At 43.3% G+C, this 12,708-nt stretch overlaps 1 protein-coding gene across 1 annotated transcript; it reads left to right on the forward strand.

The window, feature by feature from the left end:
* Nucleotides 1–1,835: 1,835 nt before the first annotated feature.
* On the forward strand, nt 1,836–11,939 carry LOC101172017 (uncharacterized). The gene is made up of 8 exons (XM_004077728.5): nt 1,836–2,432; nt 3,579–3,691; nt 5,270–5,373; nt 5,592–5,766; nt 6,608–6,716; nt 8,160–8,245; nt 9,037–9,107; nt 10,363–11,939. The coding sequence occupies exons 1-8, from the start codon at nt 1,881–1,883 to the stop codon at nt 11,604–11,606; spliced, it is 2,454 nt and encodes an 817-aa protein (XP_004077776.2). The 5' UTR covers nt 1,836–1,880; the 3' UTR covers nt 11,607–11,939.
* Nucleotides 11,940–12,708: the final 769 nt, after the last annotated feature.

Genomic DNA, 12,708 nt, shown 5'->3' on the forward strand with positions numbered 1-12,708 from the left:
TAAAAAAAATCGTTTCATTTTTGCATTTCTGAGTAATTCTCCTGTTGAATGGATTAACGAGCTGTTATGATGTCACAAAAGCCCAGGAGCTTACAGGAGTGCATGCATGTACATCGTACAAGCTCCCTGACTGATTATGTTTTGGCAGTTCAGATGGGTACCAAACAGCGTCACATTTCTGCTAGACCACTGCGGTGCACCCGCTGCTCAAATTGCGCTTCAGGGCCTCAGATATTGTCTGTACCATGACCTAAAGTTGAAACTGGCCGCCTCTGCCTCGCGAATCGTGTTCAGTGTGAATCAAATCAAACTTTATTTATAAAGCACTTTTCATATAAAAATATAACACAAAGTGCTTTACATTAAAACACAACAAAATATAAAAACAAGTATGACGATTAAAATAAATAAATAAATAGGGCCCCCCTCCCCGTACCTAGCCCCCCACTCCTTTCACACCTCCCACCCCCTAACTCAGGGGTGGCCAACCCTGGTCCTCAAGAGCCTCAACCCTGCCTGTTTTCAAGCTCTCCCTGGACTGCTTGCTGTTGATTAGCTGATTCAAGCGATTTCACATCCTGATTGACTGAACACACCTGATTTAGGTTATCAGCATCAAGCAGTCCAGGGAGAGCTGGAAAAAAGGCAGGGTTGAGGCTCTTGAGGACCAGGGTTGGCCACCCCTGCCCTAACTGATGGGAAAAGACAATGAGAAATAGGAACGCATCTTAACCGTGACCTGTAATCCTAAACTTTACCCTTCCTCTTGATCCGTGTGGCCAAGACAAAAGTTCAGCACTGGCCGCATGTATTTGGAAAACAGGGAACAGTCATTTTCTTTTCTCTTTTCAGGGGGCACAAAAAGCTTCATTCATTGAAGGTCCTTTGGCAAGACCCTTCACACTACTGCCTAAATATGTAGCCGCAACGGGGCCCACGTCTGGATCCCCCTGTGCCTGTCCCAAGCCAGGAAGGGCATCCGGGGTAAAAAAAACCTCTGACAAATCATCTGTGTGGATCAATGGAAGCGTATTGGCTATGGTGACACCTGAAGGGTTAAGCAGAAAGGTGAATAACAACTGACAAAAGGAGCAACATTGTTTCAAGAGAATGATAAATTGATATTCAACAGTGTTAATAGCATTATAAAAATCTAGAAATAAAATAAAACCATTTTCTTTAATGAGTTCAGGGCAATCTAATCTAAAATGGGCATAATTCATGCTGCTCTGCAAAAATTATGTCCTAGAAAACAACAGCTTTTTTTCTTTTGCCTTAAAACAATAAAATCGTAATGAAAAGACCACTGCATGTGGCTAGGTCAAAAGATGATTGGCAATGTGTTGAAACATGGCAGCCCATCAACCCAGCACTAAATGAGTGTTAGGATCACTGTGTTGACATTTGTCTGTTATACAGAAGTATTCGGGTACATGGTGTGTACTTGTACAGCACTTCTATACCTTACACCATATCCCATACATACCCTGATGGCGGCTCTGCTGCCAAACACTGGCCCCAACCTTCCACCAGAGGCAAGGTGAGGGTCAGTGTCCTGCCCAAGGACCCTTCGACAAATGGGCGAAGCGGGAATAGAACCTGGAATCTTTCAATCAGAAGGCCCCGCCTGCATTTGAAGAATATATATTGAAGAATATTAAGAAAATCCATGAAAAGATGAAAGCATTTGTAAAGAAGAGAGCCCTTTAGTGTCTGATAGCTTTTAACAACATGTACTTTGTATTTTCCTTGAATTGTAGAGGTTTCCACGTGCACTTAAATAAACCTTCCTTTGGTCATAGTGGGTTATTATGAAGCACGTGATCTCGCGTCTCCTTCTCTCCTGACACGAGCCAATCAACGGGGCCACAGGTGCACTAATGCTGCACACCTGGGTGATGGTTCAGCTGTTGTTGGCGGCTGCAGCTCCTTTCGCTCTGTCGTCTGTTCCCGCTGCAGACATGCTGCTGCCGCCGCTGCTGCTTGTTTTGCTTCTGGGGATGTCGTGCTCCGGGGCACCGGGAGGCCCGGTTGCACGTCGGATCTGGACGGAGGATGCAGACTCCACAAAGTCAGAGACGGGTGGAGTCACTGCGTTTTATCGCCTGCCCATTTTCCTGCACGCATCCGGCCCGCTCGTGCCCCCAGAGCTGTTCAGGCCCGCTCCGTTCCAAGCGGCAGTACCTGCCGGACTGACCGCGCTGCTCATCCCGCCAGAGACTCAGCAGCAAAGTCCACGTGATGTGGGGGCACGCGCCGTGGAGGCCCGGTGCGGGATGGACGCGGTCTCTGTGCGCGTTGACCTCCACCGACTCGGGGCCTGGACCGTGCCATCCATGATGTTCCGCCTGGGCTCCTGCGGGCCCACCGAGGTCACCTCTAGATTCATCTATTTCCACTATGGGCTTTTGCAGTGTGGCGGGGACCTTCAGGTGAGACGCCGTGACGCGCAACACATGGTCACCTGTCAGCCTTCAGCGCCACATTTGACTCGGTTTGACACAGATGCTCAATCAAAAATCTATAAAACCTAAACACAAGATTCACATGAAATACTTTTCCCTTAAAGGATGGAGAGGCTTAGTTCCTGCTCCGCTCTGCTGGTAATAAAATCCAGACTTTCTCACAATCATCTCACTGTGACCCAAACAGTTCAGCATCTTAGTCATCTTATCTTAGTCACTTTTAATGAACACAAAGGGACTTTTTTTTGCATTTTTAGGGGGAAGTGTCCTCCTCAGCTGCAGGTGGAAACGGCTGCAAAGGGCTGTCTCTCAAAAAATCGTAAATGTCTCCATTTATCAGCTGGTAATGAAGACTCGTCAGCATATTCTTTCTACAATAAATATTTTGCAGGGGCCAACGCTCTTCATCGGTCAAGCAACATCTCTTTTGTCTTGCTTAGGCACAGGTGATAGCTGAGTACATCAGACCTGGTTCGCACAATACCTGAGCATCTGGAGGCATCTGGGCCTTCAGCGTTCCTGCTTTCCCACCCTCACTTGATCCAATGAAAGGAAGAGGTGGATGGGGGATAGGTGGTGGAGTCTGGGGGTGTGAGGTGGGAGGGGGGGTGTGGCCGCTGGATTGGTGATATGTGAAGGGGGGGGGGACTGGAGTCAAACCTGTTGAAAAATCGGTTTAGCTCATTGGTCGAGCACTGCTCTCCCTCAGCTGTCGGTCTGGCCCTTATGTTGCCACTGGAACTTTTATTCCAGCTGCTCCTCCAGCTTCTTCCTGTAGTCGTCCTTGGCCTGCCGGGTCTTGTGCTGCAGTTGATGCTGAACCCTCTTCTTCTCCTCTCTGCCCCCTTATGCCAAAGCCCTCTTGTTCTAGTTCTGCAGAGCTTTGAGCTCAAGGGTCCCTCAGGGCTTGTTGTTGGAGAAACGCCGTGCCTTTTGGGTATGCACAGTGATCTCCGCACAGGAGTTAATGCTATTTGTGATGCGTTGGGTCTGGCCGTCGTCTTTTAGTTTCTAGTATTTCAATGGTCCTTTCTAAAGAATAGTGGTTAATTTTCAAAAACTTTTTTTCTTTAGGGATGAATAGAATTTTTTTTTTTTGTTGTTTCTACTCAGGTTGTTGGTGGTCAGTTGGTATATACCTATTTACTGAGCTATACGCCATCTCCACAAGATCACGTCATCAGAGCTTGGCCCCTCAAGCTTCCCATTCACTGCCATTACAACAGGTGAGGATTTGAACTCTCCACTGATTTAGAAAAGTTAATTAAAATCAGTCAAAATGAACAAGTAAAAATTAGTGCTGGATAGTAACGTTTTGTATTTAGAATCTAAATCCCACCTGTACTCTATCACTTTTCAAAAATCTGGTATTTACCGTAGATCCCAGTAAAATTAAGTTCAGGAATCACATTCTGATACTTTTATTTGCTACATTCCATCTTCAAAAATTCATAACTGTTTTTAGCTCAAGTCAACATCCAGGTGAGTGTGATCACTTAAAACTAAATCTCTTGTGCACAGTGTGTGACTCTATTTAGTATGAATGTACAGTGGAGCTTGATTATTTATAGCCAATGTTTAATCAGTTACTTTTATTTAACAGACGTGTCTCATCTTTGGAGTTCAGATGGTTTCAGTTTCTACTTGCATTTTCACATAAAGTGACGGGTCTGTAAATATCCATACTCCTCTCTAATTCACAGAACAGCAACAATAAATGCTTTTACTGCTGCCTGTATGTCTCCACTGGTATTCTTGCACTCTCGCCTTTAGGGATGATGTCCAACTTTGTCAGGTAGAAGGGTCTCCTTGGCATCATTCTGAGCTTTGGCTCCTTCCACAGATTCTCAGTGAATTTTGGCTGGACCTCGGCAAAACGTTCCCATTTTAGTCTATTTCTTTGGCTCTGCTGCTGAGTGTTTGTCATGCTTATTTGTCTGTTGGAGCCCAGTTTCTCACAGACTGATGTTTTTGAGGTGTGATGTCACTCATTCTTCATGATGCTGTTTAATGTGTTAAGGCTCCCCATTCCTCACAACAATGCTCGACAGTGGTGATGGTGTTCTTAGGGTTGAAGGCTTCGCCTTTTAATACCAAATAAAGGAAAACTAGCCAAAGATGTAACTTTTATTTTAGACCCTAAAATAGAAGGCCTGAATGCTCTTCCCTTGTCCAGACAAAGAGGCTTTTGCTGGCCTTATCTGGAGAAGTGGAGTCCCCCCTTGATCTGTGTTGGAGGAGCCCAGCAGTGTGCAGTGTTTGGACTCTTTGTCTAGAGATGTTGCCACCAGAAGGTTCAAAAGGATTCCTTGGTGGTGGTTCATGGATATTTTTTTTTTCACCTCACTTACTATCCTGGCCACAGAGGTGTTGCTGTCCAGTATGCACTGTTGTCACTGGAACTTTAACAGTTTTTGATCTGGTCTTTTAGCTTTTTTAATTTAATTTTATTTTTTTACCTGTTAGCAGTTGCAATCTTAAAGCACCTTTGTCTTAATCAAGACTGTCCACAATCCAACAGCAGAGACTCGTTTGACCTGTTGAGTTGATGGAAACTCCTGTTTCCAATTAATGGAGGTTACATTGGGAACAGCTTGGACTATTTGGGATTCAGAACGTTGGATTTTTCCACATACTGTTTGCAGCATGTGGAAAGCTAAACTGGACATGTTACTGTTCAATCAAATGTAAATGGAAGCTGAAATCTTCTTGTACATTAAGTTTGGTTTACAGCGGTTCATTTTTTTTCAACCTGCTTTTGATCTGCTTGTTGAGGTTCATCTTTACTTTATAAAATGTTCCAGATTTCATTACTCGTACAAAGTTGGCTTCGCACCACAGGTTCAGCATACGACATTCCTGAAGCGCATCAGGAGTAAACTAACATTCAGCCTCACCGTCTGCAATGGTAAGGATCGTCTCCATAAAGTCATCAGCTGTGCTGTTTATGCAAATGTGGGTATAATTATGTGATATATAATAAGCACACGGATTGGAAAAAAAGAGTTAAATCAAACAAAACTGTTGTATAACCCCACAGTTGTATTCATTCACTACAAACCCTAAACTACAAATTTGTTCAATGACTTTTAACGACTTTTATTTTTTTTAACTCCCCTCTGGAAGCCAACTGGGAGCCCCTCCCTCCAGGCCACACATTCCTGCTGGGGGAGTCGGTGTATTTTGTGGCTCGGGCTGGAGTGCTGCTGGCTGGAGAAAAGCTTCATGTGGAGTCATGCCATGCTACAAGCTCTGAAGATCCAACCAACTCACTTGAAGTGGACATCATCAACAACTCTGGGTTTGTAACAGGCACACATTTCTATCGGCTGACATACCAGTTTTTAACAGACCTTCAGGCGTATTTGCATATTTTGCTCATGTAGGTTCATATTGGTTCCGGTCTCCTTACAATAAGAGTATAAACATGAATTGATGAATATTTTGTCATAAGTAGCAGGCCGAAGCCAGGGTCTCATTTGCTGGTCCCGGATCCAGATAAATGCAGAGAGTTAGATCTTTGACAAACCAAACATGAGAATCATTTGATTCATCCTCCTTGAAGAGGATGAAGAGTGGAAAGGCACTTGGTCCTGATGATATACCTGTGGAGGTATGGCAGTGTCTTTAGGAGTACAGGGGGCCATTTGTAAAGCTGCAGAGTCAAATATTAACAGCAATAGTTATGTGTTTAAGTATTTAGTTGGTAAATGTAAGATTTGTAGTCGGCAAGCTAAATATTTCATTTAAATTTGAATGTTTTTATATTTGTACATTTAGATTACAAGCCGAATTTTTAGTTTAAGTATTTTTATAAAATTTAAACATTTAGTTTGCAAATTAAATATTTAGATCTCACCTAAATGTTTATTGTCCAATCTAAACAAATATTTATATCCAAAATAAACATTTGGCTCCCAACTAAATATTTAGTCAGCAGAACATTTTAAGATTCAAGGATTCTTTGTCATTTCACCACAGGGTGACTCTGGTCCCGGACTAGCCAATGCCAGTTTACTGTTGAGTTTCACATGGATCTGTAGTTCTCATGTCCGCACTGATCTTTGTACATCCTGGTAAATGCAGAAAAAAACTGGTGTTCATATGTAGGAGCCCCAGTAACGCGGCCATTTTCTTTGCAGCTGCATGATGGACAGTGTCAGAGAGGGGAGCAGATCCCAGTTCCTCTCAGGAGGAGGCAGTGTGTTGAAGTTCTCTGTGGATGCTTTTCTCTTCAGAGAAGTCTCACAAGTAAGAACATTTTTAACTTATTTTGGGTCATGCACCAACAGTCACCTCCCATATAAATGTATAAGACAGTTACAAAAAGAATATCCTGGGGATTATTTTGGAAACTGTAAGTCTATTTATAGAATCCCAAAACTAAACTGGACACAAACAGATCTCTGAACTTTAAAAGTTAGTCCCGAATTTGACTTATTTCACTTGATCATGATTTTAAAAATACACTTAACCCATTTCTGGAAACAAAACTGGAGCCATGGATCTCTAGATATTTTCCATTGTCCTACTCTGGGTATAATTTAGACAGATTCCAATAAAACCTGAGTTTAGCCAAATCGTTTGTCCAAAATACAAACAAGCTGCTTCTCACTGAGATCTTGGATCGTTGTTTTTTGCGGTGTACAGCTGCTCAGGCTCAGTGCGCGCTGCCGACTAGCGGTCGGGGGTTTAAGTGGAAAATGAGTCTGACGCTAAAGGATGCTCAAATAATTAAATATCACCTTGACAGCCTTTTAAATCGATAAAAAGTATCCCCAAATGAAATGCCATATCACCAAATGGATTTTTCCTCACACTCCTACCAAAAATGCTCTGCCAAGTGCGTGACTCACAAAACATCTGTTGCATTGTTCTGCAAAAATTTTTATTGAGGCGTATTTGTTAAATATATTCCATTATTTGTAATTTTAGTTAAAGAAAGTAAAAGCAGGTGTGAACCACTGCCATCTCCATCCTTTCAGCCAGCTTCCCGGCTCCAGCTGCCTGGATACCGCACCACCGTCTCACCATTCCTGTCCTGTCATCGCTCTCACGCATTTGTTAGTCTGCCCCACAAAAACCTGACACTAATAGTAAAAATTAACCCTGATTTGAAGAAATACTCAGAAATGCTGCTTTTATCTTAAATTCTTTTATAAATGTCCTCCATTAGAAAATGCTACAAGAACGTGTTAAAAACACCATTTTCATTTAAGTCTGACTAACTGACACAATATTAAAGTCCCATTATTACAAACTTAGTATTACTTATGCATAGATATTACTTGTGCTCGGGCTTGTTTGTTTTTTCAAACACTATTGACTCGCCACCTACTTCATACTTCTAACCATTAAAGTAGTTGTTCATATAGACCAACAAGTTGCTTTCTTTCAACATTTGCAGGTTCTATCTTGTTGATGATCAACAGAAAAGCTTGAATGTAGGTCCTCCTTTTATGCTGCTGTGTGAAATGAAGCTAATAAATCAATAAAATAGAATATTGACAAATGAAAATAACCTGAACTAAATCCAGTTCCACGCTGCCTAAATACACATAAAATAAAATGGCTTAATTTTGTCTATTTTTTAATGGTATCTTTTCAAAATGTCACTATTTGTCATGCAAACAAAATGTTATACTGTTCACCTTTTTTTGAATGTGGATTTTTATCGGTACTTTGTTGGTGCAGATGCTGTACCTCCATTGTTCCCTTTCGGTCAGTCTCGACGTTTCTGTAACGGCAAAAGCCTGCAACTACAACAAGGCAATTGGCAGGTTAGTATCGGGATTAAAAAACTTTTAAAAAATGAAGGCAAGAAAATGTAATTTTTCCCCAATTGCTGTGGAGGTGGAGCTGGAAAGAGAGAATGCTGTCAGTTGTTCTAGAGATCTCAGCTACAGGAAGGAGAAATTCTGGAGAGGTGGATGAGGTGATCCAGTGTGACTACAGAGGGGGCTGTTGTGCAAAAGTCACAAAGAATAAAGTGGGGAAGACTGAAGAGAAGATGCTAGTTGGTCCTGACAAAATGCCTATGGAGGTATGGAATAAAGAAAACCACAGATGCAATATTTGCTTTGCTTCTGGAGAAGAACCGAGTGGGTCCGGAACTCCACTGTCTTTAGTAGATCTACAGAAAATCAATGACGGGGTCCTCAGAGTAGGTGTGCTTTGGATGAGGAAGTCTGGAGCACTTTAAGTTCTTAGGGTCAACAGTCCAGAACAACTAAGCGTAGAAAAGAGGTGAGGAGGACTCTGAAGCCGGTTGGAACGAGTGGAAGGATGTTTCAGGTGTGATGTGTGAAGCAGATGGAGATGTTTGAACACAATGAGAGGATGTTGGTGAAAAGATGCTGAGGTTGGAGCTGCCAGGAAAGAGGAAGACCAAAGAGGAGATTCATGGATAGAGAGGAGGACATGAGGGTGTTGGTGTGAGGAGGAAGAATCGCTGTGATGCCTTAAAGGAACATCCCAAAGTCAAAGATTTGTTTACATTTGGATTCCTATGCAGCACTAACACATGAAGTGATGAAGTACAATAAATGGCACAATTTTTATTTTTTTACAGGTGGGAGGAGCTTTCAGCCCCGCCATCCTTGTGCTCCTGCTGTGATTTTGAATGTTCAGACTCTGAAAGCTGTAAGTTGTACCAGTGATGACAGGAAACGCATCACATTTAAGTGACACATTGAAGTACATTTAGTGGCATGTGAATGTTAAAACCTGAACTTATTCCTTGTTCCTGAGCAGATTTTTTTTGTGCCTCCCAACATGCCACACCCATTCTGTCTAACTTCATAAAATGCAGCCACAATTATCCTGATTGGAGAGCTTAGATCAGTCCCTCGTCAACAGGAACCCTGGGATTTGAACCCTTAACATGGCTGGACCTGCTGCTCAGCCAGTAGTCATATCTAGGCTTTTCGGCCAGATTGATTCCCAGAGCTTCACACACAGATGTGTGGACAATCTGCGTTGGCTAAAATGAGATTTTTTGTTACTTCAACTGTGACCTGCTAAGCAGGAACCCATTGACTGTATATCAGAACTGGACTGAGTGACCCCTCCTCGTGTTCCAAACAGGAAGTACCTGCTGGCTCCAAGAAGCCAAAATCCCATAGACTTCTATAGAGAAACAGCTGTTACTCTTTCTATTGGTGAGAATAAACATTCTTTTTGTAAAACCCTTAAATTCTTCTTAAAAATAATTTTCTTTCATACTTTTGCTGTAGTGCAAGTTTTTCAAGTTATAAACTGCCCAATCAGATGCCTCAGTAATAGTAGGTGGTGTCATGTCAAATGTTTGGACCACATGATTGACAGATTCTCCTTAGCCTGCTTTCAATGGAAGGGGTGTGTCCTTCCAACATAGTCACTACTGATTGGCAACAGGAGCTGCCATAGAAATGTGGACTCAAACCAACTCAGACCAATCATAGCTTACTGAGGTTGTCTGGTTCCAACATGGCAACGGACCTATCCCAGAAAAATGTTTGGAACTGGGTGACTATGGGTGACTCTCACTCACTCTGTCCAGTTGTCTATATACAATCGATGGGTAAACCAGACACACACACGGACACGGATGCACACACGTGGCTTTCCAGGTGTTGATTCAAGATTCAAAGGGTTTATTATCATATGCACAGTAAAGAAACGGGTTTCCCTGCACAATGAAATTCTTTCTTTGCTGTCTGCTCCGAATGCCCAAAAGTATAGAGGAAACAAAACAATTCACTCACATCATACACACAAAAACACAAGATGTCGAGTGGCTGTTGTAAAAGTGCAAATGTGCAAAAGTGACAATGACAGTAGCAGCAATTAGGATAAGCAAAGGTGCAGTTTGATGGGATGCCAGACGTGATTGTTGTAATCTTTACTTTCTTTCTAGTGCTCAAGAGCAAAGTCAGAAGTTTAGGCTGGAATGTTGGTCAAAAAAACGGACCAGAAAAGGAAGACCTTGATCTCCCAGCTCCGGATGGAGAAGTGGTTGATAGAAAAGAGAGGCACCAAGAAAAGGAATCGTACTATAAAAGTTATAAGACTTTTCTGAGTGACGTCAAAGATGACGATCAGGAGAAATTGAGAGTCGACCTCAGGGATGAGAAGCCGTGGAATTTGACTGGATTCAGCCTGGACCAAGTGAAGGAGAGAAGACTGGCAGATTTGGCTGGCTTGGAAGCCGAGCCTGGTCAGAAAAAACTTTTTCCCCTTGACATGGCTCTATCAGATGAAGGCCGATCACACCGGAATGAAAGTGCTCCCCCCGCTGACGACCTCCCACACCTGAAGAAAACCGAGATGAGTTTATCACATGACAAAGGCAGCAACACTTTGATCGATGGGTTTACATCCACTTTTGCAAGAAGTTCTCGTTTTGGTAGCACTCCTGGATTTCGAGGTGACATTCCCCCCGCAGGTGACCCCATGGGCGCCAAATGTTCCGACATTATGTGTGGGGCAGTTACTGGTGCACTTCCCCGTGAACAGGAACCCCTCGAAGGGCAGAAGCGTGATGTAGCTACTTTCACTGATATAGAAAGCCTTAGCCCCTCTCTTGGAAAAAGTAGCTCTGGTCTTAGAGACGGAGGTGTTCAGCTCGCCACCAGTCACTTGCGTGGAAATCCTCCAGTTTTTTCTGAAGTCAGAGTTTCAGACACTGGGGGCTTAGAGTTGAGGAACTGGAACAATGAGCTGTGGTCAGAAGAGCACGTGTGTTTCAACAGATCCACATCTGACAACATATCAGTGCGAGCTGTTGATTCCCTATCCAGTGAAGGACATCATGGAGATGATGTCATGATCAGAGGCCATGACTCAAACAAGGCAGCTGGGTCAAAACGCTGGATTTGTCTAAATAAAGAGTTAAAGTTGGACCAAAGTACAGATGGTTCCTGGTTCAACAAAGAGCCAGAAGCACAGTTGGATACAACTGAAGGGGCTCTGTTTTTTGGCTCGGGGTTGAAGGATGGAGTCAACTCGAACCGCTCCACTACAGTGACTTTTGGCAGCAGTTCAGACACGGAGAGCAGCCGGCTGGCGGACCGGCAGTGGGCTGAAGTGTTGCCTGACTGGGACATGCAGAGTTTGAGGGTTGTGGTGAAGCAGACCAAGAAAGATGACCCAGGTCATTAGTTATTCCTTGGGAAATGCTGGCTTGTTCCAGTGTCTTGAAAAAGCTTTCTGAAGAGAATGTCATGTTCTGGTGTCCGATTACAGACTCAGAAAACAGGCTGCTACTTTATCTTTTATAACCCCAGGACAGCAGGCGGCTCCTTCCAAACCCTGCAATGGGTCATCTCAGAACCTTTTATTTGCTTTAGAGATCTGGTTCCAGAAGATTCTCCTTGAGTGAAAAATGGAAGGGGTGTGTTTCTACAGAACATCACCTAAAAACAAACCGGGACAGGACTTTGACTGACGAACTTTGTTCAGACATTGTTGAATAAACTGAGTCGATCTTTAAAACCTCTGACTTGTTTCTTTCATGCGTCTGCGGTCATCTGTGAAGAACATCAGCATCAGAGGCAGAGTTTGGCTGGACCAAACGTCTGAGTCCTTTCCTTAGGTCCTGAATGGTTCTTACGTAGTGTCAATAGCAAGTCCTCTTCTGTCTATACAAGCATTTAAGGAGAAACCAGAATTTGAACGGTATAAGAGGACCTGAGGCTTAACAGCAGCTACTCATTCTATTGGTCAGAATAACCATTCTGGCTCGCATAACTTTATTTTAATATCCTTTTGCTAATAATTTTTTCATATTCTTTGACAAGTTATTCCAGTTACCCTGCAACCCAAAGTGGCACCCCCCCCTCACTAGTTTTAGCTTTAATAAAATAATTAACTGGAACCATGTCTTGGTGTCATTTTGGTAAACATTCTTTTGTTAATTAGCCTTTGGGTTCCCCGGAACACAGTATCTGTACCTGGGGTGGCATCGTTACCCATCTGCCACATCAGGAAGGGCATCCGGCTAAAAAGTCTGCCAAACCACCCATGTAAATAAATTTATAGTTGCATAGCATTTCACCTTCTTAGAAGGCCCAAATGCTTTACAGTCAATCCTGTTCAAACACCGATGGAGGCTCTGCTGCTGAACACTGACGCCAACCTGTAACCACCAGAGGCAGTGAGGGGTTCAGTGTTAAGACACACATGGGTGGGCAAGGGGATCACAGAGCCTGCAATCTTCTGATCAGAGGTCAACTGTCCCACCCCTGCACCACGGCCGCCCCGT

Source organism: Oryzias latipes, chromosome 16 (genome assembly GCF_053564925.1).
Source record: "Oryzias latipes strain Hd-rR chromosome 16, Olatipes_Hd-rR_3.1".
Lineage (NCBI taxonomy): Eukaryota > Metazoa > Chordata > Actinopteri > Beloniformes > Adrianichthyidae > Oryzias > Oryzias latipes.

Excerpts from the sequence above, each read along its gene's own strand:
- LOC101172017 (XM_004077728.5), top strand. The coding sequence starts at position 1,881 with ATGCTGCACACCTGGGTGATGGTTCAGCTGTTGTTGGCGGCTGCAGCT. Across the intron at positions 3,692-5,269 it reads ATTCACTGCCATTACAACAG|ATTTCATTACTCGTACAAAG; the intron begins GTGAGGATTTGA and ends AAAATGTTCCAG. Across the intron at positions 8,246-9,036 it reads TACAACAAGGCAATTGGCAG|GTGGGAGGAGCTTTCAGCCC; the intron begins GTTAGTATCGGG and ends ATTTTTTTACAG.